This window comes from Leguminivora glycinivorella, chromosome 2, assembly GCF_023078275.1.
Source record: "Leguminivora glycinivorella isolate SPB_JAAS2020 chromosome 2, LegGlyc_1.1, whole genome shotgun sequence".
Classification (NCBI taxonomy): Eukaryota; Metazoa; Arthropoda; class Insecta; order Lepidoptera; family Tortricidae; genus Leguminivora; species Leguminivora glycinivorella.
In genome coordinates, this window is record NC_062972.1 from 10,501,116 (window position 1) to 10,524,662 (window position 23,547).

General features: G+C 38.3%; 2 protein-coding genes across 5 annotated transcripts; one reads left to right on the forward strand and one right to left on the reverse strand.

The window, feature by feature from the left end:
- Nucleotides 1-3,322: 3,322 nt before the first annotated feature.
- On the reverse strand, nt 3,323-19,973 carry LOC125240253. 4 transcript variants are annotated; one of them, XM_048148108.1, is made up of 11 exons: nt 19,556-19,973; nt 18,742-18,822; nt 16,445-16,557; nt 12,143-12,230; nt 11,807-11,883; nt 11,151-11,279; nt 10,826-10,933; nt 9,603-9,717; nt 7,169-7,227; nt 6,301-6,450; nt 3,323-5,749 (listed from the first exon to the last, which is right to left on the reverse strand). In XM_048148108.1, exons 1-11 carry the CDS (start codon nt 19,654-19,656, stop codon nt 4,653-4,655), a joined length of 2,118 nt encoding a protein of 705 aa, XP_048004065.1. In that variant the 5' UTR covers nt 19,657-19,973; the 3' UTR covers nt 3,323-4,652. The 4 variants fall into 4 exon arrangements, with proteins under 4 accessions (XP_048004065.1, XP_048004057.1, XP_048004073.1 ...); XM_048148100.1 differs by having other exon boundaries at nt 18,730-18,822; XM_048148116.1 differs by lacking the exon at nt 18,742-18,822.
- A 498-nt stretch (nt 19,974-20,471) lies between these two features.
- LOC125237398 (nucleoporin NDC1) lies at nt 20,472-23,159 on the forward strand. Its single transcript, XM_048144437.1, has one exon. It carries the CDS (start codon nt 20,672-20,674, stop codon nt 22,370-22,372), a length of 1,701 nt encoding a protein of 566 aa, XP_048000394.1. The 5' UTR covers nt 20,472-20,671; the 3' UTR covers nt 22,373-23,159.
- Nucleotides 23,160-23,547: the final 388 nt, after the last annotated feature.

Sequence of the window (23,547 nt, forward strand, 5' to 3'; positions counted from 1 at the left end):
AGGCAATAAAATGCGACCGCCTAAGAACGTGCAAAAAGTAGATTGCACGTTCTTAGGCGGTCGCATTTTATTTATTTATTTAATTAAAGGTTTACCAACAGTTATATTACAATGAATCTTATGTAGTTTATACTACAATTAAGTACATGCTAATGTATAACTTATTACAGGTAAACACAACATTTTAATGTATATCTCCTTATATTTAATCTATGGTTTCAGAGTAAAATTAATTAAATTATATCGCGGCATATGTATATTATTGATCTTTTCTCCCGTTTATTCCCGTTAGACGTGACGATATAATATTTATTTATATTTGCTATTGTCTTGTTACAGGTGAAAAACTGTGTGCGTGTTTTCAGTCAAACCATGGCAGCAGCTTTATCTTACACAGCTTCATTTTGTGAGTATCTATCTATTTGGAATGTCTATCAATGACCATATTACTTAATTATATTTCTACTAAGCAGATTTCTTGGGACTTAGGACTAGCGCAGTTTCATCACAATGTGTAACACAATCAGAAGGAATCCTGCCTAGAATCCTCCCTTCGGTCGTGTTTTAATTTTTCGCCACTCGTTTCGAACTTCCTTTTTTACGCACTTGTATCGTAATGTACTATTAATCTGTTTTTGTACAATAAAGAGTCACTACTACTACTAATATAATTCCATATAAGAAAAATAAAGTTTACTTTATCTTCGATATAAGCTGTGCTTAGTTTGTGTGGGTGGATCTGTGTAATATTGTTAGTGTGCAGTTACATAACGACGTTTGTAATATTTTTCCAGCGCACTACGCGGACGGCACGCCTGTGAGCGCTACGCTGTCCAACACGGCAGAACTGGTGGCCTTCCTCGATGACCTGTTCGACAGCGTCAACGGCGCCAGCACCCACCACAAGCACACAAAGGGAAAGCAACTGCGGACTGCCGTAACTGAAAACTCAAAACATCACGATTTCTGGGTGAAGGCGATAGAAATAATAGAAAAAATTGAATTCCGTGATATCAACGGAAAATTGACAACAGTTCCGACGTTGAAAAATTGGTTGACAACTTTAAAAAGCTATCAAAGGCTGTGGCAGGTTATGAAAGAAAAAAATATCAAGATAATGCGCCCGCGGTATTTTAACTCCGACGCAATAGAAAATTTTTCGGAAGAGTGCGAGCGTACAACGCCAGAAATAACGACCCGACCTGCCACGCTTTTGAGTGCACTTTTAAGTCACTATTAGTAACTAATTTAATAAAATTTCACCAAAATACATTTAATTGTGAGGAAGACTGTGCTGAGGAAGTTATTAAAATTCAGTCGTTGTTTGCTCACACTGAAGAAGACAATGCAATGATCGAGGATAGTACCATATTGGTTGATTCTGCGCCTTCATCATTATCAACCTTCACCGATCGTGAAGACGGCGCAGAACAACTAATCGTGCAAGCCACACGGGAGCGTCTGGATGTACACTCACGGGCATATACCGCGGGATGGGTCACAAGAAAAGTATTAAAAATATTGAAATGTAACGATTGTGAGAAAGACTTAACAACTGAAGAAACGGATATCCATAAATGGATATCCAAAAGAGAATACAATGTCATCAAAAAGAATAAATTGACCTATCCCTCGGAACATGCTGTGAGGTTTTTTGGGAACATTGTAGACGAATCGAATGAATATTTGGAACACAATGCCCATAAAGCAAACATCAAAAAACAAATTACTCAAGTTGTACTTTCCAAATATTCATTCGATTTTGTCAAATGCGAAATGCACCGTGTTTTGGCAGGGCAGACGTTTTTATCTGTATCTCTGACATTGTCGATCTTCAACTGGTGCAATACTATAAATAAAATTTTAAAAGGCACTGATGTGTCACGACTCACCATGAAAAACTTGCCTCAAATGCAAGCACAGGCTTTCAGGAAATATAAAAAAAGGTTTAGAGATAAATGATTGTGTTTATATGTGGTGTTTTCATTTCAAAAGTTGTTTAAGTTTATCTGGAAGTATTCTGGGTGAACTTAAATAGCTTTCCCCTTTGAAAGTAGCCTGATATTGAAATTTGAGCAGAATTGAACTTTGAATTTCCCGCTTTCTGGTGAGCAAACAATTCAAATTTCACGATTATTCCCGCCATTTTCATTAAAAAAAAAAACAAACGTCAGTATCGACATAGCACGACCACAGATACTTAACGACTAAAGTTCAAGTATGGAAGATGTTTGTCTGATACGTAGTATCTTCTTAGTAGTTTGTGGCCACACGCTACAACCATACCGAGCGCATCGATCAGCCGCTTAGTTCCTACGCGCGCCAATAGATGGCGCTTAAGCTATATTGGGAAACGGTGGGGAAACGGGACAATGACGTCATCTTTTTCGTGCATGCTGCCCGTAGTAACGAGTTATTAGACGTTATCACTTCAAAAAACTAATATTATACAGGATGCTTATTCTACTCACCTGTATTTTGATAATAGGGCAGAGACCATGCTGTTACGCGAAAACGGACTTAAAATACCTTCCCTCAATTTCAAATGAACGATGACTGGCAAACTGATTTTGAAAAAAAACATACAACGTGCCGGAGAATGGTAATTTTTGTGACAAACTTTTTGATTCAAAGCATAGCCATTGATAGCCATTCCATTCCTATCGGGGATTTATAGCTTATATGGGACTAAAAAACCACTTTCCGCCTAGAAAAGTCACCAATCCAGGAAATCTTTCCCATGCAATTTTTTGCAAAAAGAAAACTTGTCTTCCACGTGCAATTTTTGAATGCGAATCCATTCAATTCTTATCCAGTATTGTCAACAGTTTTCTAGGGGTCATACCTACCAAAGAGCATTGAATCACTGCGTTTTAATACCTACAAGGTGCTTGTAGCTAATTTGACCAGCTCTTTTATTAGCTCTTGTGTAGCTAGGTCGCCTATATTCCGATATGTGAGCGTAAACCTAAAAAAATGGCACCTTCCAACACCTCTCAAGTATGATATGGCACCTACTAGGACTAATACACGACGCTCTCACGTATTGAAATAAATCTGCTCGACTCATCGTGTGTTAGCACTATTTAATTACCTATGTGTGATTTTATACACATACACAAATTATTTCCACTGATGTTGTACCTTCGTCTTGTGAGCACGTAGCTGACGAATTTATACAGGTCCTTCAATAACGCGTCGAGCAAGTTGAACGCGGTTAATTGGTATTGTTGCCAACAATATTATTAACTGCAACAACTAAGAAATTAATTTAATGAATGCAAACGTGACAGAGAGATATTTTTAATGAAAAGAAAATTCGTTTATGGCATAGGTATTTTTAATTCCATTAAATATTATTTATAGTCATTGGATCTATTATTAATGTATTACACTTGGAATGGTTTTGTTTTGTGGAATAGTTAACATTTTTAAATTAGACGCGACATCGCGGTTAATACTGTACTATAACTGGAAATTTAATCTGTATAAAATGGTGTTCGTTTATCACATAAGTTATACACATTAAAAAAACTATAAATGTTACAAAAATGTAGAATAATATCAATGGCATTGTGCTGTTTGAAATCAAGCTTACAATAAATGAGTAGATACAAAAGGGCACAAGCTTTTTATATAATTTAAGACTTGAATGTCGAGGTGTCAGTCCATTATGATGAAAGTAAAACAATATGCTCAGGTACTAATCACAAAAATCAACTCTTACCAACAACTGTAAAAGTTATGACACCAAATAATTACTTAATACTCTTAAATAATATTTTTATAACAAATTCAACATAACAACATGAAACATAAATTATTAGAAAATATAATAATAGTCACCACTAAAAAGGAGTTGGCAGAGCAAACGTATCATGCTACATCTAAGGGAGTCGCAAATAATTATACATCTGTACGTAAGGGTACCCCGCGCCGTATGATGCATTTACTGTGCCCGTACTCACAAATACATTTAAGTGATATAAAATAACATCCCTACTCAAAAGCTACATTCAATTGGAACTTTAATACTGTTAAGATTGCTTTGCCGATGTAGCTTCAAGTGGGATGTTTTTGATCCAAGACACAAGGCAGTCTTAGGCGAATACTGTCCCTTTCACTCGGGCCCACCTCATGTCTCCTCGCGTCACCGACACTAAAATATTAACACTCAAGACACTAAGTATCTCCGACACTCCAAGTACGTTTAATCTTAAGTAAATAATCAGATATATCATAAATTACATTGTCGTCATATACACTCTATGTTTGTACACGCAGTATACCCACGTCGGTATACAGATCTCGTAATCGCAACTCTTATTTATGAACACACTACAATGGAGATTACGAACGAACACAACTCACCACGTCTCTCGTAAAATACTTTACCGCGTCATCTTTCAAAAGTAAAATAACCATAATAATATACATATATCACAGATACCTAGCGAAGACAATTCTCGATTAAATCTTCTATCTTTGAGGTATTACAAAACGTAGACAATTTATTTTGTATAAAATATGACAATAAAATAAAAAAGCACAATCTCAAAACTCCTAATCGTCGGCTTATAGGAAAATTTCATATTAAAATCTCGGTCGACGGGCGACCGTCTAGGCCTCGCACGCCGTCGTTCGTTGCGCGTTTAGACTTGAAAGTAATCGCCGACCTGGTCGGCGCCGGCGCCGTTGACGGCGGGCGGCTGCGGGCGCGCGGCGATGCGCTCGTAGCCCGCGCCCGAGTCCGAGCGCTGCACCGACCCGCCGGCGGCCTCGTTGTTCAACTCCTCGTACGGCGGCTCCTTCTTAGATAGTTCGAAATATTTCACGCTCTCGTAGTTCGGATCCTTCTTGGACCTCATCGAGTCGCTCTTGGAGGCTTTCGACCGAACGGACTCGTATTTCGGGTCCTTCAGTCTCAGCGACTCGTAGTTGGGGTCCCTCGTCCTCACGTCGTCGTAGTTGGGGTCCTTGGGGCGGACGGACTCGTAGTTGGGGTCGGACTCGCTGCCGCTGCCCTTGTAGAGCGGGTCGTGCGGCATCGACTCGTAGGTGGACTCGACGAGGTCGCCGTTGTTGTTGGGCCAGTCGGAGTACTTGCCGGGCCGCTTGTTAACGGTGGAGTAGGTGGGCGCGATGGTGGCGTACGGCGGCGTCGGCGGCTGGTTGCGGAGCACCTCGTAGTTGGGCTCCGAGTCCGACGCGCCGTTGTCCATCTTGGAGATGTGTTCGTAGCCGGCGTCGCTGCTCACGAGGCTGTCGGGGCCGCTGTCGGAGACGTGGTTCAACTTGCCGAGCATGTTGTTATTGGCGAAGTTGGTGTTCTTGCCGACGTCCTTGACGGTCTCGTAGCCCGGGTCCTGGTTGCGGGAGAGCTTGCGGTCCTTGTGTGCGATGGTCTCGTAGCCGTGGTGGGCCTTGTTGCGGTCGATGGTCTCGTAGCCGGGGTCATCGGCGCGGAACTTGGCGGGCTCGTCGGCGTCGGTGGGCCGGCTCTTGGCCTTCTTGACGACCTTGGCGTACATGTCGTCGAGGTTGCGCTGCGGGCTGGCGCGCTCGGGCTCGGCGCGCTCGATGTCGATCTCCTTGGCGACGAGCGGGCGGATGATGTCGCCGGAGCTGAAGCGGTGCTTGTCGACGGGGTAGTTGCAGCCGTAGAAGTCGGACGAGCTCACGCAGCTGTTGTTCCGCTGGTGTTTCTCGTTGAGGCTCCGCCGGAGTTTGTCGTTGTTGAAGAGGTCACCTGCAGAATATTAAATAAATAGTATCTACATCATTTGGAAGGGTGACAAGTGCCGATTCGTGGATGAATTTCGATTTTTGTTAGCTTTGCATTTTTGCTACAATTCGTTTCAAGGTTTGTCAGGTATCGGAAGCAATTTTAGAATATTTTTAAAGAATAATATATATAACAGAAGCGAAATTATATGTATAGCGAATATTTTAGAACGTGATACGGTGACAAAAATTAAGGTTTTCGCTTCGTATAATAATTTCGTAAGTTTGTTCTTTCGTTCTGAAAAATACGGCATAATAATTTCAAATGTTACATATTTTTCTATAAGTTCCTATCAGAGTACTTCGGATCCAAAGAAAAATCGGATGTTCGTTAAATACGAGTATGTATTTCGCTTCCGAGGGCTATTCGAACGATGTAGGGCCGGTAGCATCAAACCGTCTGTCACCGTTAAAGCGTTCGTTAAATTTTATCGTACGAGAAGTTCCATAGACGTCTGCCGCGTGACGATGATGTGTCTGTCGACCGCGGTCGATGCCACCGGTCCCTAGTATTACCGGTGCTGGAGATGCGCTGGTGCGCGGCGCGCGCTGCAGGCGCCGGCGCGGGCGCGGGAGGCGGCGGAGGCAGCGGCGAGTTGGCCTGGCGCTTCTCCGGCTTGGGCGAGCCCAGCGCGCCCGTCGAGTTCGAGCACGACGACGACGACGCTGAGAGAAACGTACCTTTTGAGCTTTCTACTATATGTTGTTAATAGGCTCTCCGCTATGTGTGGACCCCACACATAGCGGGACGAATCATAGCGCGGCAAACGCACGTACGAGCTTCATATACGAATCGAGTGATCCGCGACGACGAGTGTTGTCGGACCGATACCCCATACATTACAGGCGCCATCTTGGATTTTTTCTGTTGAAATCCTTCCGACATCCGATATCGGATCGGATAATGTGAAAACGCACTAAGCGGCCCAAACTTTCCATGGCAGTAGCGGTGCTGCCTCATCGAATGACTAAAGGTGTCCGTTACACGGACGACACGATTGCCAACGAATTCATAATATGAATTCATTGCAACGGTATATTATGTGTGCGTATGGATTGAGTGAGCACCTTCCGAAAATAAAAAAAAATATGCTGATCATTTAGTAAAAGTTCTAAAACAATTGTAAAACGAATCTCTGAATTTGTAAAAAGATAAATCAAAAGATACAGTCATTAACATGTGCTCACTCAGTTCTCACAAACTACCAACGAAAACAGTGAATGTATTCATTTAACATATAATATTTATATACTAACATTTAGTAAAAAATATGCCAACTTACCTCTATAAATTTTAGATCACCTAGTGACGTATTTAATTTTTTACAAATAAATTCCTTAAAATATATGTATAACCACAGTTGTTATAGAATTTAAAGAATACCTTGTCTCGAATGTGTCGCATTCGATGTGGATGCGCCTATTTCTGGTGGTGCACTTCTCCTAAAATAAACAATAAAATTGTAATAGAGAAGTCGAAGTTATAAAATTCTGTAGACAGTGAATACAAAGAGGAACAACTCAAAGATGAAAGAAACAAAAGACGTCAACGAGTCTTTTAGTTAGTAAGAAGCGCTGGTGGCCTAGCGGTAAGAGCGTGCGACTTTCGATCAGGAGGTCGCGGGTTCGAACCCGGCTCGTACCAATGAGTTTTTCTGAACTTATACTGTGCGAAATGTCATTTGACATTTGCCAGTCGCTTTTCGGTGAAGGAAAACATCGTGAGGAAACCGGACTAATTCCAATAAGGCCTAGTTACCCTTCGGGTTGGAAGGTCAGATGGCAGTCGCTTTCGTAAAAACTAGTGCCTACGCCAAATCTTGGGATTAATTGTCAAAGCGGATCCCAGGCTCCCATGAGCCGTGGCAAATGCCGGGATAACGCAAGGAGGATGATGATGAGTATTTTAGTTAGTGGCTGTTTAATTAATATTGTTTATTTATTTTGGACAAGCAGTAGGCCTAGCACATGATGGCCGCGGGAGTATGTCGCCGCGAGATAGATGCCACGTCTTCTTCTAACTGTATTAATGACATAAGGACGGGTAGTCTATCTCGCGGCGACATACTCCCGCGGCCATCATGTGCTAGGCCTACAGAACTACACAAATGTTAAATTAGATTTAAGTTTTTTTTTAAATGTAGAATATCGTCACTACTTTGAAAAAAAAAACTTGTATCTTCTTCTGTCAATGAAAAGAAAAATGTAATAAGGTCAGGTGGGGTAAGGGAAACATACTTCATTTTTTATATTTTACATCGAGCTCTAATCGCTTTATTTAATGTCGTATATTCATCTTGACCGACACAAAGTATGCTTCTTTAAGTCTGCTTTCTAGGGCGAAATTAATTTTTAAACTAGCTTAATTGCATGTAGCTGGAAGTTTATAAAATGTTTAGGCTGGTCCTGCCGTTTCCCTTTCCCGAGTTTTGGGGTAAGGGAAACACTTCGCTAAAATCTCAAAGTATTGGTGCTAGTGTGGATTATACCGGCAATGTAAATTTAAAAAAACATCATCAATGAAATGGAGACTTTGGTTCTTTGACATATAGTTTAAAATAGAAAATATTTACATAAATTGAAATTCGGGGCAAGGGGAACATATGGGCTTGAGACAGGGGTGGTTAACTAAAAATTATAATTGTTTTTAAAGATTTTTTTTACAAGTTTTTTTCGAAAATTCAAATTTCAGTATTGCAAATTAAAAAACGACTATTAATTATTAGTAATTATTCGTATTTAAAATACTGAAGCTTGGATCAATACAAAAATTTCCGTATTTATAGAATATGTGTCTCTGAAAATGTTCATGACCCCTGAAATCGGGAAAAGGAAACATATGTTCCACTTACCCGGCTATGGTAGTTCCCGTTACCCGGTATGTCATTTGTAGGTTGTGTTATGAATCACGTTGAATTTTCATATTTACAGCATAGTTTTCTCAAATTCAAATACCAGAGATGAACATTAAACATATAAAGGAATATTTACAGATATCAAAAGTCTTCGGACATGACTTTTTGCTACCCAAATCACTACACAAAATAATACTCGTCCAACTCGTGGTCTTGTAGCACGACAACTGATTTTTTGTTTTTGTCAAGGACGCACACTCCTAAGAGCTAGCGCTATTTTTGTTTTTGTTTTGGAACTAAATCCTAGGTAGTACCTTACCGACCACCAAATGACCCAGCTACAGTCTATGAATTCAGAGTTACCAATCAGTGTTTCCCTTCCCCCATAGTCCCCCTTACCCCACCTGACCTTAAGTATGTATGCAATGCATATAGACTTACTGCGTTTTAACTTTGAGGAGCAGTGTGAGATACGAGATTTTTTACAGTTTTTTAAAGAAAAAATAATTATTGACAACTATTGTCTTCGGTTACCGCGATAGTTACTCATGAAATAAAACTATGGAAACCGATTAAATCGCGTATAATGAATTTAAAATTCATCCCGACGTTTCGAACTCTTTACAGCGTTCGTGGTCAACGGGTTACTGAGGAAAAAATTACAATGTGCAAAAGCTACCCACATACAAGAAATATTAACGAACCATGACCACAAATAAAATAGATTTTTAAGGCAGGTTCACACACTACTAATAAAGCTAGTTATACAATATTTAAAAAAAAAAACACCCACCACCACCACGAACACTGTAAAGAGTTCGAAACGTCGGGATGAATTTTAAATTTATTATACGCGATTTAATCCGTTTCCATAGTTTTATTTTATTGACAACTATTCTAAATTAGTAGTATAATTTGTTATGCAATCGTATAGTAATTAAGTTGAGTAGAAAAAGTGTGTACCTGGCGTGGTGGTCGTCTGGCTGCGCGGGCTCGCGGCGGCGGCGCTCGGGGATCTGCGCGTACGTGGCCGAGCCCGAGCCCGCCAGCCCCTCCTCGATGGCCGCGTACATCTCGTCTGCACACACACGAGCACAGTTCACGCAACATTTGTACAAGTGGCGGCACGTAACTTTAGCGCCGAGTGAAATGTGGAGGGGAACGCATACCCTTCGCCCCCTGTGAGTTTGGTCCCCTGGTTTTTGACTTCTGCGCGATAACAGCTAGCGCTAAACTTACGTGCCGCTACTTGTACTACACGGCGAATAAGGAACACTTTGAATTTCCTGATGTGTACATTTTTTCCTCATCGCTAATATCAGTGAGCAGCACGAAAGCTGTATAGTATTTTATGCAACTGGCGTTTAAGTGAGGTCAAAAAAGACGAGTGGCGTGAGTAACAATTTGAGGCGAAGCCGAAAATTGTTAATAAAGACGCCACGAGTATTTTTTGACTCAGTTAAACACCGTTGCATACAATACTTTTTCTACGACCATGCACTTAGTTTTTAATAGTTTTCTTGAACAACTTTCGTGAAATTCACACTGTATCCTGTATTTTAACGCGTCGGCCTCCCCTCTGTTCCTGCCTCACCCTGTCGCTCGCACTCCCCCGCGACGTCGCCAGCCCCCGGCGCCCCACGCACCCACGCTATATCCCTTAAAGGCTACCTAACAATGCTTTAAGAGCTATATCGTATGCGTGGGTGCGCGGGGCGCCGGGCGGGGGCGGGCATCTTTTATGTAGGGTTTTAACGATCTATGCACGACACTGTAAATGACGAATAACAACACGGGAGTAGAAAAAATATATAATAAATCAATATTCGTCGATTCATTAATATTAATAACATTCACATTTCTGACGTGTGATAGGTAACTGTAGGTCCGACTGTTAGTGCGTTTTCACATTATCTGATCCGATATCGGATGTAGAAAGGATTTCAAAAGCAAAAATAAAAGATGGCGGCTTAAATATGGGTTTCGGTCCTACGTCCGATATCGGATCGGATAATGTGAAAACAGGGCGCTAAATACGACCACAAGATATGCGAAAATGCGACACGCTGAAGCAAAATTACACGCCGCTCATGTGTTGTAAGCACGTCGACTGACGTGTGAATCAACTTCTACTTCCAATTTATAGACAGCTTTAGATGTATAAAATGAAATTCAGGAATGTTTACCCGAGTCATCGGACACTGTGGCATAGTGTGGTGCGGCGGGCGCGGCCGCGGCGCTCTGCGCGCGGATGTTACTTAGCGGCTCCCGCACCGATATGCTCGTGTAGCCCTCTGCAACAACATTACAACATATCAGTCTCTGTGGCTCCGCCATTTTCATTCAAAAACAAAAACCAAATTAAATCTAAATACACTTACGGAAAGCCGTTTAACGATGTTCAGCAGCTCGTAGCTAAATGATATGACTAAGTCGTTATACCTAGGTACCTAAGTATGTAATCTACTGAGGCACACCAGTGTACGAAGCACTCGGTGCTACAACACTCACTGGCCGAGTCGGTGGAGTCCCCGCTGAAGTGCTGGTTGTGTCGCGGCGACGGCGGCGTGATGTACGGCAGCTCGTGGCTGGACGGCAGCGCGCCGCTGATCGCCACGCGCGCCGATATCACTACCGAATCTGCAACCGTGCATAAACCAATCTGAAGATCAACAGTAATGAACCTACTGTAAACAAGAGAATGTGAGACAAAGAGAGGTGTTTATCGATCAGTTGATACGCAAACGTAGAAGTCTAAAATAGAGCGATGATACCTTTAATAAAGGATAAGACGTTATCTTCTTGAAATCATCATCTGTGTAAGAATGTCATACAATATTTATTTATTTATTTATCTCATTATAAATATAGGCACATACTATATCCGAATTTTACAATGTTTTTTTTTGTTCTCAGGAAAATACCAAAATCCACCAACGTGCGGAATAATAAAAATCCTCATTTTGTATGTTTTAGCGTCATTACTGCCACTGAAGTTTGGCTATTTAAAATCGTTGATTGTAAAAACTATAAATAAAAGCGGGATGCTTATCTAATACATGTTTATGTTGTTGATTGTAATTAGAATACCAATTGTATTTACCGCATTCCAAACGCGCTAGAATGAGTAATAACATAGAAGCAAATGAAATAATTGAAACCGGTACCTGGTCCAGACTGGCTTGCATCTCTCTCGTCTATTGCTATCTCGTCCTCCCGGCTGTCAGGTGTGATTTCCACAGCACTGTAATGTAAAAAAAAAGGTTTAATTTACATTTTTATTTCACACTAATACACATTTGTTACTTCTATAAATACCCTCGACTTCGCCAGCAGAAAAATAGTTCATAAATTCTCATGTCATAAATTTGTTGCAGGAGTTTAAAATGATTCACAATGCATATTAGATGTCCGAACTGATGCGATAGCATTCAGGGAGTGTCTGAATGAATGAATGCATGTGCGCACTGTTGCCTAATCTGGCAGGCGTAGATAACACTCACATATTATGATTGTCATTCTGTAGCTTGGCGTATGCATGCTCGTACGGATGGTCTCGGCTTGTTGACGGTTCTGCTGCGGCCTTGTTTCCTGGAACCCAATAATCGACCAGTTATCTCTAATTATCAAACAATTAAGCAGATTAGCCCGGATCATCGATGTCTACAACAAGCCTATCAGTTATTTTACTGATCGATAAAGCGGCACTTTACTGTATACAATTTACAGTAGCCATATCGAGAGGAAGTGATATGATACGAAGACTAAATTCGCTGAAAACTTGTGATTTAAAAAAAACATGGAAATTATTTACTATGAATGAACGATGTGACTTCGTGCCAAACTTAACGAATTCTAGAAAACCGGCCAAGAGCGTGTCGGGCCACGCTCAGTGTAGGGTTCCGTAGTTTTCCGTATTTTTCTCAAAAACTACTGAACCTATCAAGTTCAAAACAATTTTCCTAGAAAGTCTTTATAAAGTTCTACTTTTGTGATTTTTTTCATATTTTTTAAACATATGGTTCAAAAGTTAGAGGGGGGGGGGGACGCACTTTTTTCCTTTAGGAGCGATTATTTCCGAAAATATAAATATTATCAAAAAACAATCTTAGTAAACCCTTATTCATTTTTAAATACCTATCCAACAATATATCACACGTTAGGGTTGGAATGAAAAAACATTTCAGCCCCCACTTTACATGTAGGGGGGGTACCCTAATAAAACATTTTTTTCCATTTTTTATTTTTGCACTTTGTCGGCGTGATTCATATAAATATTGGTACCAAATTTCAGCTTTCTAGTGCTAACGGTTACTGAGATTATCCGCGGACGGACGGACGGACGGACGGACGGACGGACGGACAGACAGACATGGCGAAACTATAAGGGTTCCTAGTTGACTACGGAACCCTAAAAAGTATATCGTAAATAAAGATATGAGCAAATGAGGAGTGATTAGCGTAAAACAGATTCGTTATACCAAATTAAATCGTGTCATTCCTCCTCTAACTTGTACTAAATAAAAAAAATAAAAAAAATAAAAAAATAAAATTTATTCAATAACTAAATATAACATTTCCATATCCATGCTGGCTTCTCTTTGTAAGTATTCAAGATACTTGTATTAAGAGATAACCGCTCTTCCGCAAAAATTAACAATATCAGTAAAAGATTACATACTACATGACAAAATTAAAAACTTGTGTGTGTGTGCGTGTGTGTGTGTGTGTATGTGTGTGTGTGTGTGTGTGTGTGTGTGTGTGTGTGTGTGTGTGTGTGTGTGTGTGTGTGTGGGTGTGTGGGTGTGTGGGTGTGTATGCGTGGGTGTATTTATGTCAATGTGCGTGTCCGACTGTCTTTGAGTTTTCGCTTAATTTCCATAATCTTACTACCTAATTGCTTTTATTTCTCTATCCTATTTTATTCTAGTAAGTCTTCAATCTCTTTATAGCTTTTTGTTTTCAACCATTTTATTACCCTACTTTTACATTCATATAATCTAGTTGGATAAATGTCTAATAATTCATTAAGTACATTGTACAACTTTGCAGACCGTGATGCGTGTTGTCTTTTCGCAAATGCAGTTTTCGTGGAGGTTATAGCAATCACTCGGGTTTTTTTACGTCGACTATTTGAACTGTCTGGTGAGAATTTTACAGTTTTATGTTTTTTTACAACTACATGCAATACATATAATTTTCTAACAGACAGGAGATCACAGGTTTTGTATAGTTCTGTAGTTGGAAATCTATACGGTTTAAAATAGATCACTTTGAGTAGTGCTCGTTGTGCTCTTTCTAGCTCTAGAAATTTGGTCTTTGTGGCACCACCCCATATGGGAACACAGTACGTCAAAACTGATTGGGCTAATGTGACATATATTTGATTGAGAAGGGTAGTACTTGCCACGTGTCTCAGGTTTTTAAAAACCCAAATGAGCTTACGTGTCCGCGCCATAATAAGTTCCAAATGAGCGTACCATGTCAAGCGTTGGTCCACCACAACTCCCAGATATTTAGTTTTCTCAGCTTTCGTTATGGTCGCACAGGAGCAATTACCTTGTGTGGAGTCAGAGCAAGTATGTATTTTCACAGAGAAATCGGGACTTGGTTGTGTTCGTATGTAATTTGTGAAGCAAGTGTAATATGTTTTATTAATATTTAAGGTTAGTAAATGTTTTTGCAACCAGTTTGCGACCTTAGTAAGCCCACGTTCAGTAGACATTCGAACGTCTTCCCATGTTTCACCCCAAAAAACAATAGCAGTATCGTCTGCGTACGTGAAAATTTCTCCTTCGTCAATAGCCATAGAGCAGAGCTGATCAATATAAATTAAAAACAGGGTAGGGCCAAGGACACTGCCCTGCGGAACTCCATAAGTTATTGTGCACTCGTCGCTGATATAGTTCCCTATTTTTACCCTTTGCTTGCGGTTATGCAAGTAACTTTTAAAAAGGGACAATGGGACACCTCTTATACCCGTGTCTTCGAGAGTTTTGATAAGTATCGGGACAGACACGGTATCAAAAGCTTTTTTGAGATCCAAGAAAGCTGTAACACATTTCTTGCCCTTATCCACTTTCTCTACAATCAATGACGAGAGATCCATTACAGCATTTTCAGTGGAGATACCCTGTCTGAAACCATATTGAGAATTCGAGAGTAGTTTAAATTTATTTAAAAATGTCATTAGTCGTGCGTTTATAAGTTTTTCTAGTATTTTAGAGATAGCTGGCAGTACCGATATGGGTCTATAATTAGAGATATCCCTTCTACTCCCACTCTTAAATACTGGGGTGATCAGCGCTTGCTTTAATGCGTCCGGAAAGACCCCCTGTTTGAAGCACATATTTGCCAGGTGAGATATAATTGGCACAACTACTGCACTGGCCAATTTCAAGAATTGTGTGGGGATATTATCTAAACCTGTTGCACTGCTTGATTTTAAATTTGATAAGATAATAAATACCTCTTCAGGATTTGTCTCAAATAAAACGAACGAGTTGGAAATTGACTTTGTTGGTAATGGTAAATTGTCAGCAGTATTATTGTTATACACAATGCTCTCCGCAAGACATCTACCAATTTCCGAGAAGTACCTATTTGCTTCATTAACAGCATCAATCGGGGAGTTTGTCATGTCCAAGAGATCGGTATTTTCTGTTCTGACTTGTTTGCGATTGGTTACGTTATTTATTGCTTTCCAGAGTGTTTTAGGGTTTCGGCCAGATTCAATCAATTGCTCCTTTTGATGTTTTCGTTTTAGTTTTTTGATAAGCCCATTACAAAAATTTCTATATCGTTTATACGTAATTTTTAGCGTTATATTTTCAGGATTAGAACGGAGACGTTTTTGCATATTATTCCTGTTCTTTATGCACCGGAGAATACCCGTTGTTATCCAGGGTTTGAGGATGCGATTATTATTGGGGACTACATTAGTAGTCGTATACTGTTTGAGGCAATTGGTGATTTTATTTATGAATGTGTCAGTGAGAGTATTCGGATCTTTTATTTTGTATAGCTCTTCCAGGTTATCAGTAGAAAGACAATTTATTGCCTTTTCGTAGTTTATTGTTGTTTTTGTTTTATTGGATAATGTTTGTATATTTATTTTGCCGATTTTTAGCAAAATCATGGCATGATCCGTTATGGTCGTATCTAGTACTAGGATGTCAGCTTTGGAGTTATTTTGATTAAGTTTAATCATAAAATGATCCAAACAGGTTTTGTCTCTTGTAGGCAGGATATGACCGGGGAGTAGACCGTGCGAAGCCAATAAATTTAAGTAGTGTAATCTATTTTCACGCTCATAAGCTTGTTCAGTACTCTTATAGGCGATATTTATGTTTATGTCTCCTGTTAAAATAATATTTTTGCTAGAGCTGATCGATTCTAAATGGTTACCTAAATCGTTAAGAAATATTTCTGCTTTATTATTATACTTACTATCATGAAACATCCAATCCACTTTCCGTTAACCATGAAATGTGGCAAGTAATATTAGAAGGAAAACAATCAGAAAACCATCAATTTATCCTTAAATTTGTGTAGACGAGTCCAACTCGCACTTGACTGATTTTTAACCTTTAAGGAACTGGTCCCACCAAAAGCGAGTTTTAAGCTATGAGATATCGGCTATAGAAACGAACAAAAGATAGTCGCTCCCGTGTAAATAAAAGAGACACGATGATATCGCGAGCGAGTTATGAACTAAATATAAATCGCTCGCTCTCTCTTTTATTATCTTGCTTTTGGTGGGGCCAGTGACTAACAAGAAAAATACTTTATGAATAAACAAGTACCAGTATCTAAGTTGACAGTGGCGTATATCTCAGAGGCGGTGTCGCCGCTGTCGTGGCGGCCCACGGGCTGCGGGATCTCGGGCAGGCTGCGCTGGCTGTTCTGCGTCGAGGCCCTGCGCACACACGACACTTCAGCATACAAGATAAAACAAGATCATATTTTATTACACCTATATTGACCGGGATAGGGACCGTGATTATTAATAAATAAATAAAAGTTAGTTAAGTAAGCAAAGGTTCGAAAAGCATAACAGAGTTCAAATGTAGAGTTCCCTAAATATTAAAATGAAATCATGCTGCTTTAAAAGTATTTGTCGACTGAACTACTTAAACTAATTAACAGGCAGATGTTTTACACATTTCATTTTCCATCATCTAAGTTGTTTGTACACATTTTAGAGTAGGTATGCTTATACTAAACTTTATGCGGAACGTAAAGCAACTAGTTCAAGATTGACTATAGTTTTTATAGTCAATCTTGAACTAGAATAACTGAAACACACTAAAATAATAAATACTAAAATACCTGAACTATTTGCAACGACTTAATCTTGTAATATTATTAGAATACTACAAAATAGGGAGAGTGATCATAAAAATACAAAATCTAAAAGCCTAAATCTGGGACCTAGTTCTGTAACAAGGTTGCTTTAAATTACATACAGCCCGTAAAAAACAGTGAGAATTCTTTACCATAAATCCCATAATTTACCATATATTCTAGAATCTAGACCATAATCCGTCCGGTAGCCATCAAGTATTAAAAGGCGAATGGCGGCCACGTTTTCCGAAATAAATAACGCACACTATAAGCAAAATGAAAGTATGGGACTAAGCCTGAAACTGGGAGAATTAACCCTGAGGGCTAATTGTTGACCCGCGGCATTATAAAACGGCTCTAATTTGTAATACGGCGGATTATACAATCCTTCTATGACATATCAATAACAAATAACAATCTATAGGCATTGAAATATTTGTAAAAATGTCAGTACCTAAGTGAGCGATACCTTTGATCATGTTCTATAAGGCCTCGTCAAATTTTTGGAGCGTCAACTCCTACCCTTTACTGCATGAATGGAAAAAATATTTGTTGAAATTTAAACATTAATAGTTCTCCATAGAGTTCATAATCGTCGTTCCTTACCACCAACATTGTGTTCCTTATCTGAGAAGACCTACAATTTTTAAGTCTCCAGGCAGGCAGGCTGGGAACTCCTAAAGTATAGTCGCGCGATAAATGATGACACATTTGGTCGTCCCTATCGCTCTTACAAATAGTGCGATAGGGACGGCAAGATGTTTATCAATTATCATTTATCGCGCGACCATACTCGCCTGCCAGAACATCGCATGCGGGTCGCGAGCTATATAGTTTTTTTCGCCCCTATAGAATAGGTTTTGTAGTTGATTGTACTGTTCTTACATAGGTGGGTTATGTAAAACTGTAGGTATTACAAAGTTGCCTTTCAAATGCATTTAACCATTCACATCTTCAAAACTTAAAATTATATACTCCTTACACAATAAAGCACATATTTTATTTTATAAATATGCATGCATTCAATTTTTATTAATTATGTAAGTATGCGAGTTAGAGAGTTACATTGTTATCGGGGGTTATTAGCTCATGCAAAAACTGATACAGGGAAGTAGTAAACTGTAAATAGAATAATAGTTAGTTACAATATTAGCTTGTGCAGCTCTAGCTAGTGCTAAAGCGCTCAGTTGTATGTGATAGATGCTGCGGTGAACGCATGCAATCAAAGAATAATCATAAGAATGTAAAAAACTACTATGCACTTATTGCTGCTATATCTAGTAGTTCTAGTACTTAAAATGTATATTTTAAAAGTAACCTAAGTTTTAGTATTATGTGATATAATTATAAGCATTCATTTTTACATATATTAATTATAACATTTCAACCATTTCATCAATACATAGTCAAACATGTTACAGCAGAATGATGGAACCTATTGTTTTAGTAGATTAGTAGCCCTTTCCCTACCATCATGGGCATGCTAAAAACACAAATGACTAATATATGTGCTAAGTAAGAAATAATTGTACCTCATTAGTTAGAGGACTAAGTAGATACTTCACAATTATTTCTTATATTCAGGCCACTAGTGCATTGACATCATGAACTGCATAATCACAATTACATTCAGCCAATGTGGGTAATTGGACACAGGCTTGTTTTTGCAGTACCAGTTAACTTAAGGCCAACATATATTATGCACATGTATTAACTCAGTTGCGCATGTTCAAAAATGACAAACCGCTTTACTGACGCGGGCGTTGTGGGTGCCGGTGAAGGGGCCTCTTCGTCAAAACGGATTTTGACTACACCGGCCGTACCAACCAACTCACTTCTGTTAAAAACAATATTCACTCATATTTTTAAAGGAACTTCCTTAACAATCTGATAAAACTGACCCTTAAGAAATTTTAAATTAACTACCATAAAAATAAAAACACTGAAATAATTCAACTGCCATGCCACCTTAACTCCAGTTTTTCCACAAATTCAGACACACAATGACAAAAACCTAGAGACTTAACTATAGAATAGATATCTCTGCAGTGCAGAACATACATAGCAAAAAATACAATCTACCCTGATTTAGCTCTTGACTTTAACAAATTAACATTGTTTCTTCAGTTGAAACATTTTGAATAATATTAATAACCAAATAATTGTTGTGCTAGTTTCTGTCTACATACTCTAGTTTTCATTATCACACAGTTTAGTTAATAATATAGTATTTCTACTATGTAGTTAGATTTCTTAAACAATTAGGATTGCAATAAGAGTGGCAAAGGAGGTTTATTTCAATAATTTTGTAATATGCTGTGCAATCCTTCAGCTAAAAAAAAATATTACTAATGAACACACAACAGGAGGAGAGTATTCCATCTGACATGCAAATTATAATCAGCATAATAATAAAGTGGTAAGTACCATGAAGGCTCTAATATCAGTCCAAGGTTGTTGTTACTAACAAAACATGAAAAGAATGTTACATATTTACCACAACATAACTGAACTTCTTATAAGAAATGTATGGAAAGATGAATAAGAATAGTTTAAAACAGTAAACTTACTTCTGATTGGAATTCTTGCAGCCACAAACACAAGCGGAGAGTGCAGTAATGAGACTGACGAGCACTCCCACACTTAGCGCTATCTCAATTAAAGTATACATAACCGGAGTTTCTCGATCTATCAAACAAGACTACGAGACGAGATGCCATCCATTACCAGCGTCTGTTAAGTCACACCCTTAAAAAGACACGCTCCGTATGCATAACTTTCTTCCATTTGAGTAAAATGCATAGGAATGTAGGGCACTAGAGTTAGCGACCACATAAACTTGAACCTAGCGATGAGAAAACGTCACTGTTTATGAAATACCCTAGCCCATAGCTCCCACCGCACAATATCAATGAAAAACATTTATGAAATGTAGCATTTTAAAGATCTTTCAAAACAAAATTGATGCATAAACACGTCTTTACGGGTGTAAAATGTAGTGAGTAAATGTCATGTCATAAATATTGACCAGTGACCACAGATTCGCAATATGTAGTCAAATAAAAAGTCAGTGTGACACATTCTTAATTTTAATAAATGAATAGATTCATTGATTATTTTATCACATTTCTGTATCATTTGTTAGGCATTTATCTAATAAATAGAAAAATGGTATTTAGAAATGTTCATCGAGCATCCACGTTTTCAGATAACACCCAAATAGGATAGCATACAGAAGAACGTTTTGATATTAACCGATGTTAAATTCATTTGTGCGACATATGCGGCACTCACCTAATTTTAATTTATAATTTTTAATAAAATATTTACTTTATTTAATTATAGTAAAGAATCTGTTCTAGGACTTGCTTTTTATAAATTCTCATGATTTATTTCTGCTAAAATACTATTTTGTGATTAGACATATGGTGATATCTGAACACATCCTAAATATTATTTGAAAAACTGTCAAATCCTTGTCAAATCAATCTGTTCTGTTCTAGTGTCGAGACCGTTGCCGTTGCCATTGCCATTACTTTTGTTGTTTTGTTAATCAATTATTATATACCTGAAAACACGTTGATTATTGAAACGAATGGTGAAATAATTGACGAAAATACTAAGCGTTTGAATGCTATCAAAATTGAACATTCGCCTCGTCAAAATAACCTAGTACGACTGCCGGTATGGAGCCCAAAAATGAAATATTTTCCAAAAGACTGGTAACAGCAGTGCTATGGAACCTCGGACTTCAAATATTTCTGGCTGTTGTGTTGGTGTTTTTTATTCAGGTGGATATTCTACATCCGCTCTCATGGTTTGCGTCGACGTTCAATGACATATTTGGGTGGAAAATGGGCCTGAATATAGTGCTGCTGGGTTTGGTTTCGTTCTTTCAAGCATATATTTATGGCAGCTATTACATGGTTCCTTTGCCTAAGTACTTCACCAGATTTTCAATGTTCTTGAATTTATTCACGACTCAAAATGTGATATTCAGCATTTTATATGCACTAAGTGGTTACTTTACAATGAGCTTGTATTCGTCTCTTGCTAAAAGCAACTTTAATGTTCTGAAAAAGAAATGTGATAATTATGATGGCCAATGTCTCATGGAGCAAAGTCTGTTTTTACAGTTTGGCGGGATGTGGATGGGTCTGTATTATTTTTTAAATGCACACATTTTTAGTACACCCATGCTAATGTTTCCACATGTATATCAAAATAAATTCCAACAGTTAAAACAAGCTATTGGAAGAATTTTGTCAATGGGATTTAAGAATTCTGTAATGCCTGTTGTATATTTCTGTTTGATTTACTACTTGTGGGGTAATAGACCCAGGAGCGTTGTCTCTGATGTCTACAGCCTGTACCTGGAAGATGCTCCATTGGACAATGTATTAAACTTGATAAGATCTGGCATTTGGATTGGACTCTGGTTCTATACTAGTTTGTTTTTCGTCTCTGTGTATACAATGAGAACAATCTTTAACATAGTGTTGACGGAACCAATGAAATTTCAAATTGAATCAGAAACTGGTTTAACCCTGTATGCAGCATTAGCTCAGAGAACACAGTTCACTGGATATTTAGGGGCTCAAGACTTGAAGATAGTGTCTCAAATGGACTCTGTAAGGAGAATGCAGATTTTTATGTTATCACAGCCAGGAGGCCATCCAAGAAACTGGAACCATATCTTAGAATCTTGTTTAAATATAATCAATGGTTATACAAAAGAATTGGAAAGCATTAACAGTGATGTGAAACCAATTGAAGTTGGCACCTCACAAAAGAACATGAATATCACACCCCCTTCAGGGCCACTATATTCTGGAAATTTGAGAAACTTGGCACAAACTTTACACCCTGATATACCAAAAGATTATAATTATAATCTTAATAAAAACAAAGCTAATGAGATCACATTTGCAAAGGCTCTTAAAGAAGAATTTAACAGTTTGCTACAGAGGATATGCCAGAAGCCAGGAATCAGTTATTTCTTTGGAGAGCTGACAGACACAAAGCTCAAATTCCTGCTAATGCAGGCTCAGCCAGTGATGTGGACATGTGAGGGCCTGGCGTTCATTGTGTCCGCATCTTTAAAGGAAGATAAGTATGGAGTGGTACAGAATGACTTGCCAATTGTCATTTCGGCATTAATTAATCTGAAGAGCAATTTAGACAAGTTAACTAAGCTAGGACTGGTACCAAAGAAACACATGCTGAATGATGTGTTTGCTATCAAAATGAAGTCTGCTCTCATGACTTCAGTCAAAAGGAGTATATACAAAATAGTTATCACTTTCTCAAAGTATCTCCATGAGGTACCTATGGATCCTGATGTACAACTTGCTGTCCAACCATTCTTATTGTGTAAAGAACCCTGACTGTTGTAGACAACTTTAGCTTTTTACTGTTATCATTAATAATAATAATATTATGTAATGTTAAAGATTTGATTAAGTTAAATCTGTGGCAACTTAGATCTTACTTAGAATGAAATACTTTTGTATGATCTAAACTGTTGTGACAAGTAACTGACAAATTAATCCATGAGTAAACAAGCATCTAAAATGTTTCCTAGGAAATATTGTAACATTGTTCATAACTATTGTAGTAGTAATTCTATAGTCTGTGATAGTATTATTATTTCGAGTAATGCCTATAAAAAGCAGAATTTCAAAGTAATAGGGTTAAATTTTGTATAATTTCTGAAACTCTTGAGCTTTATGGTTAAGGAAAAAAAAGATTGCTTTATGAACATATTTTTATTAAAAGTTCTACAACATCAATAAACAACAAATAATTATCAAATATAAAGTAACCACCTATTACTACATGCACCATTTTGCTCAGGTAGTTAGAGATAAAATGTTTCTATTTATTATTTCTGTTCTTTGATCAGACTTGTCAAGCAGTCAATGCATGTGTAATTAATTCATATAGCTTAAGTTTGGTGTCATCAAAAGGAAAGTCCTAAGATTCAAACACTATATGTGATGGACTTCTAGTTTAATCCAATGTTTTAGGCTAAATAATTCTAAGCTGTATATTTCTAGTTAGTATTGCTTTAATTTCATGGATAAGAAAACTTTCTTTAGAATGTTCATCCACAATACAAATGTGTGTTTGATGTAAGGCATGCATAATTAAATTATTTAATTAATTTGTGCATTATTTTTTTACTTTTCGCCTATGCTATCCTATATTCAAATCTCATAATACTCAATGAACAAATTCTTATTGAGTTGGCAGTTGTAAAAATCTTAAAATACATTTGAAACTTCCAAAGGCTGTTCAAGCCTGCCCAGAAATATATGACTATTGACTACACGCCATGTTGCGGAATTTCATTAGAACTATTTTCTTCATACTATACTGAACTATCACCCCATACATCAATGACAGCGCCCTCCTGACAATAATCATATATTTCTGGCCAGCCAGGTGTATCTATCTTTCTGTTCGATGGAGTTGAAAAGTAGCAATTTATCACAGCTAACTGAAAGGAGTGCACAAAAGGGGTTGGTTGAGTGCAGACCAGTGTTGAGTTGCATGGAGT

What these genes read in the sequence shown, in the direction of transcription:
- LOC125237398 (XM_048144437.1), top strand. Translation starts at nt 20,672, where the DNA reads ATGGAGCCCAAAAATGAAATATTTTCCAAAAGACTGGTAACAGCAGTG.
- LOC125240253 (XM_048148100.1), bottom strand. Translation starts at nt 19,656, where the DNA reads ATGTATACTTTAATTGAGATAGCGCTAAGTGTGGGAGTGCTCGTCAGT. An exon ending in TGCAAGAATTCCAATCAGAA is followed by an intron (nt 18,823 to 19,555) that starts GTAAGTTTACTG and finishes TGTTTTTAACAG; the next exon opens with AAGTGAGTTGGTTGGTACGG. An exon ending in CACTGTCAACTTAGATACTG is followed by an intron (nt 12,231 to 16,444) that starts GTACTTGTTTAT and finishes ATTGGGTTCCAG; the next exon opens with GAAACAAGGCCGCAGCAGAA.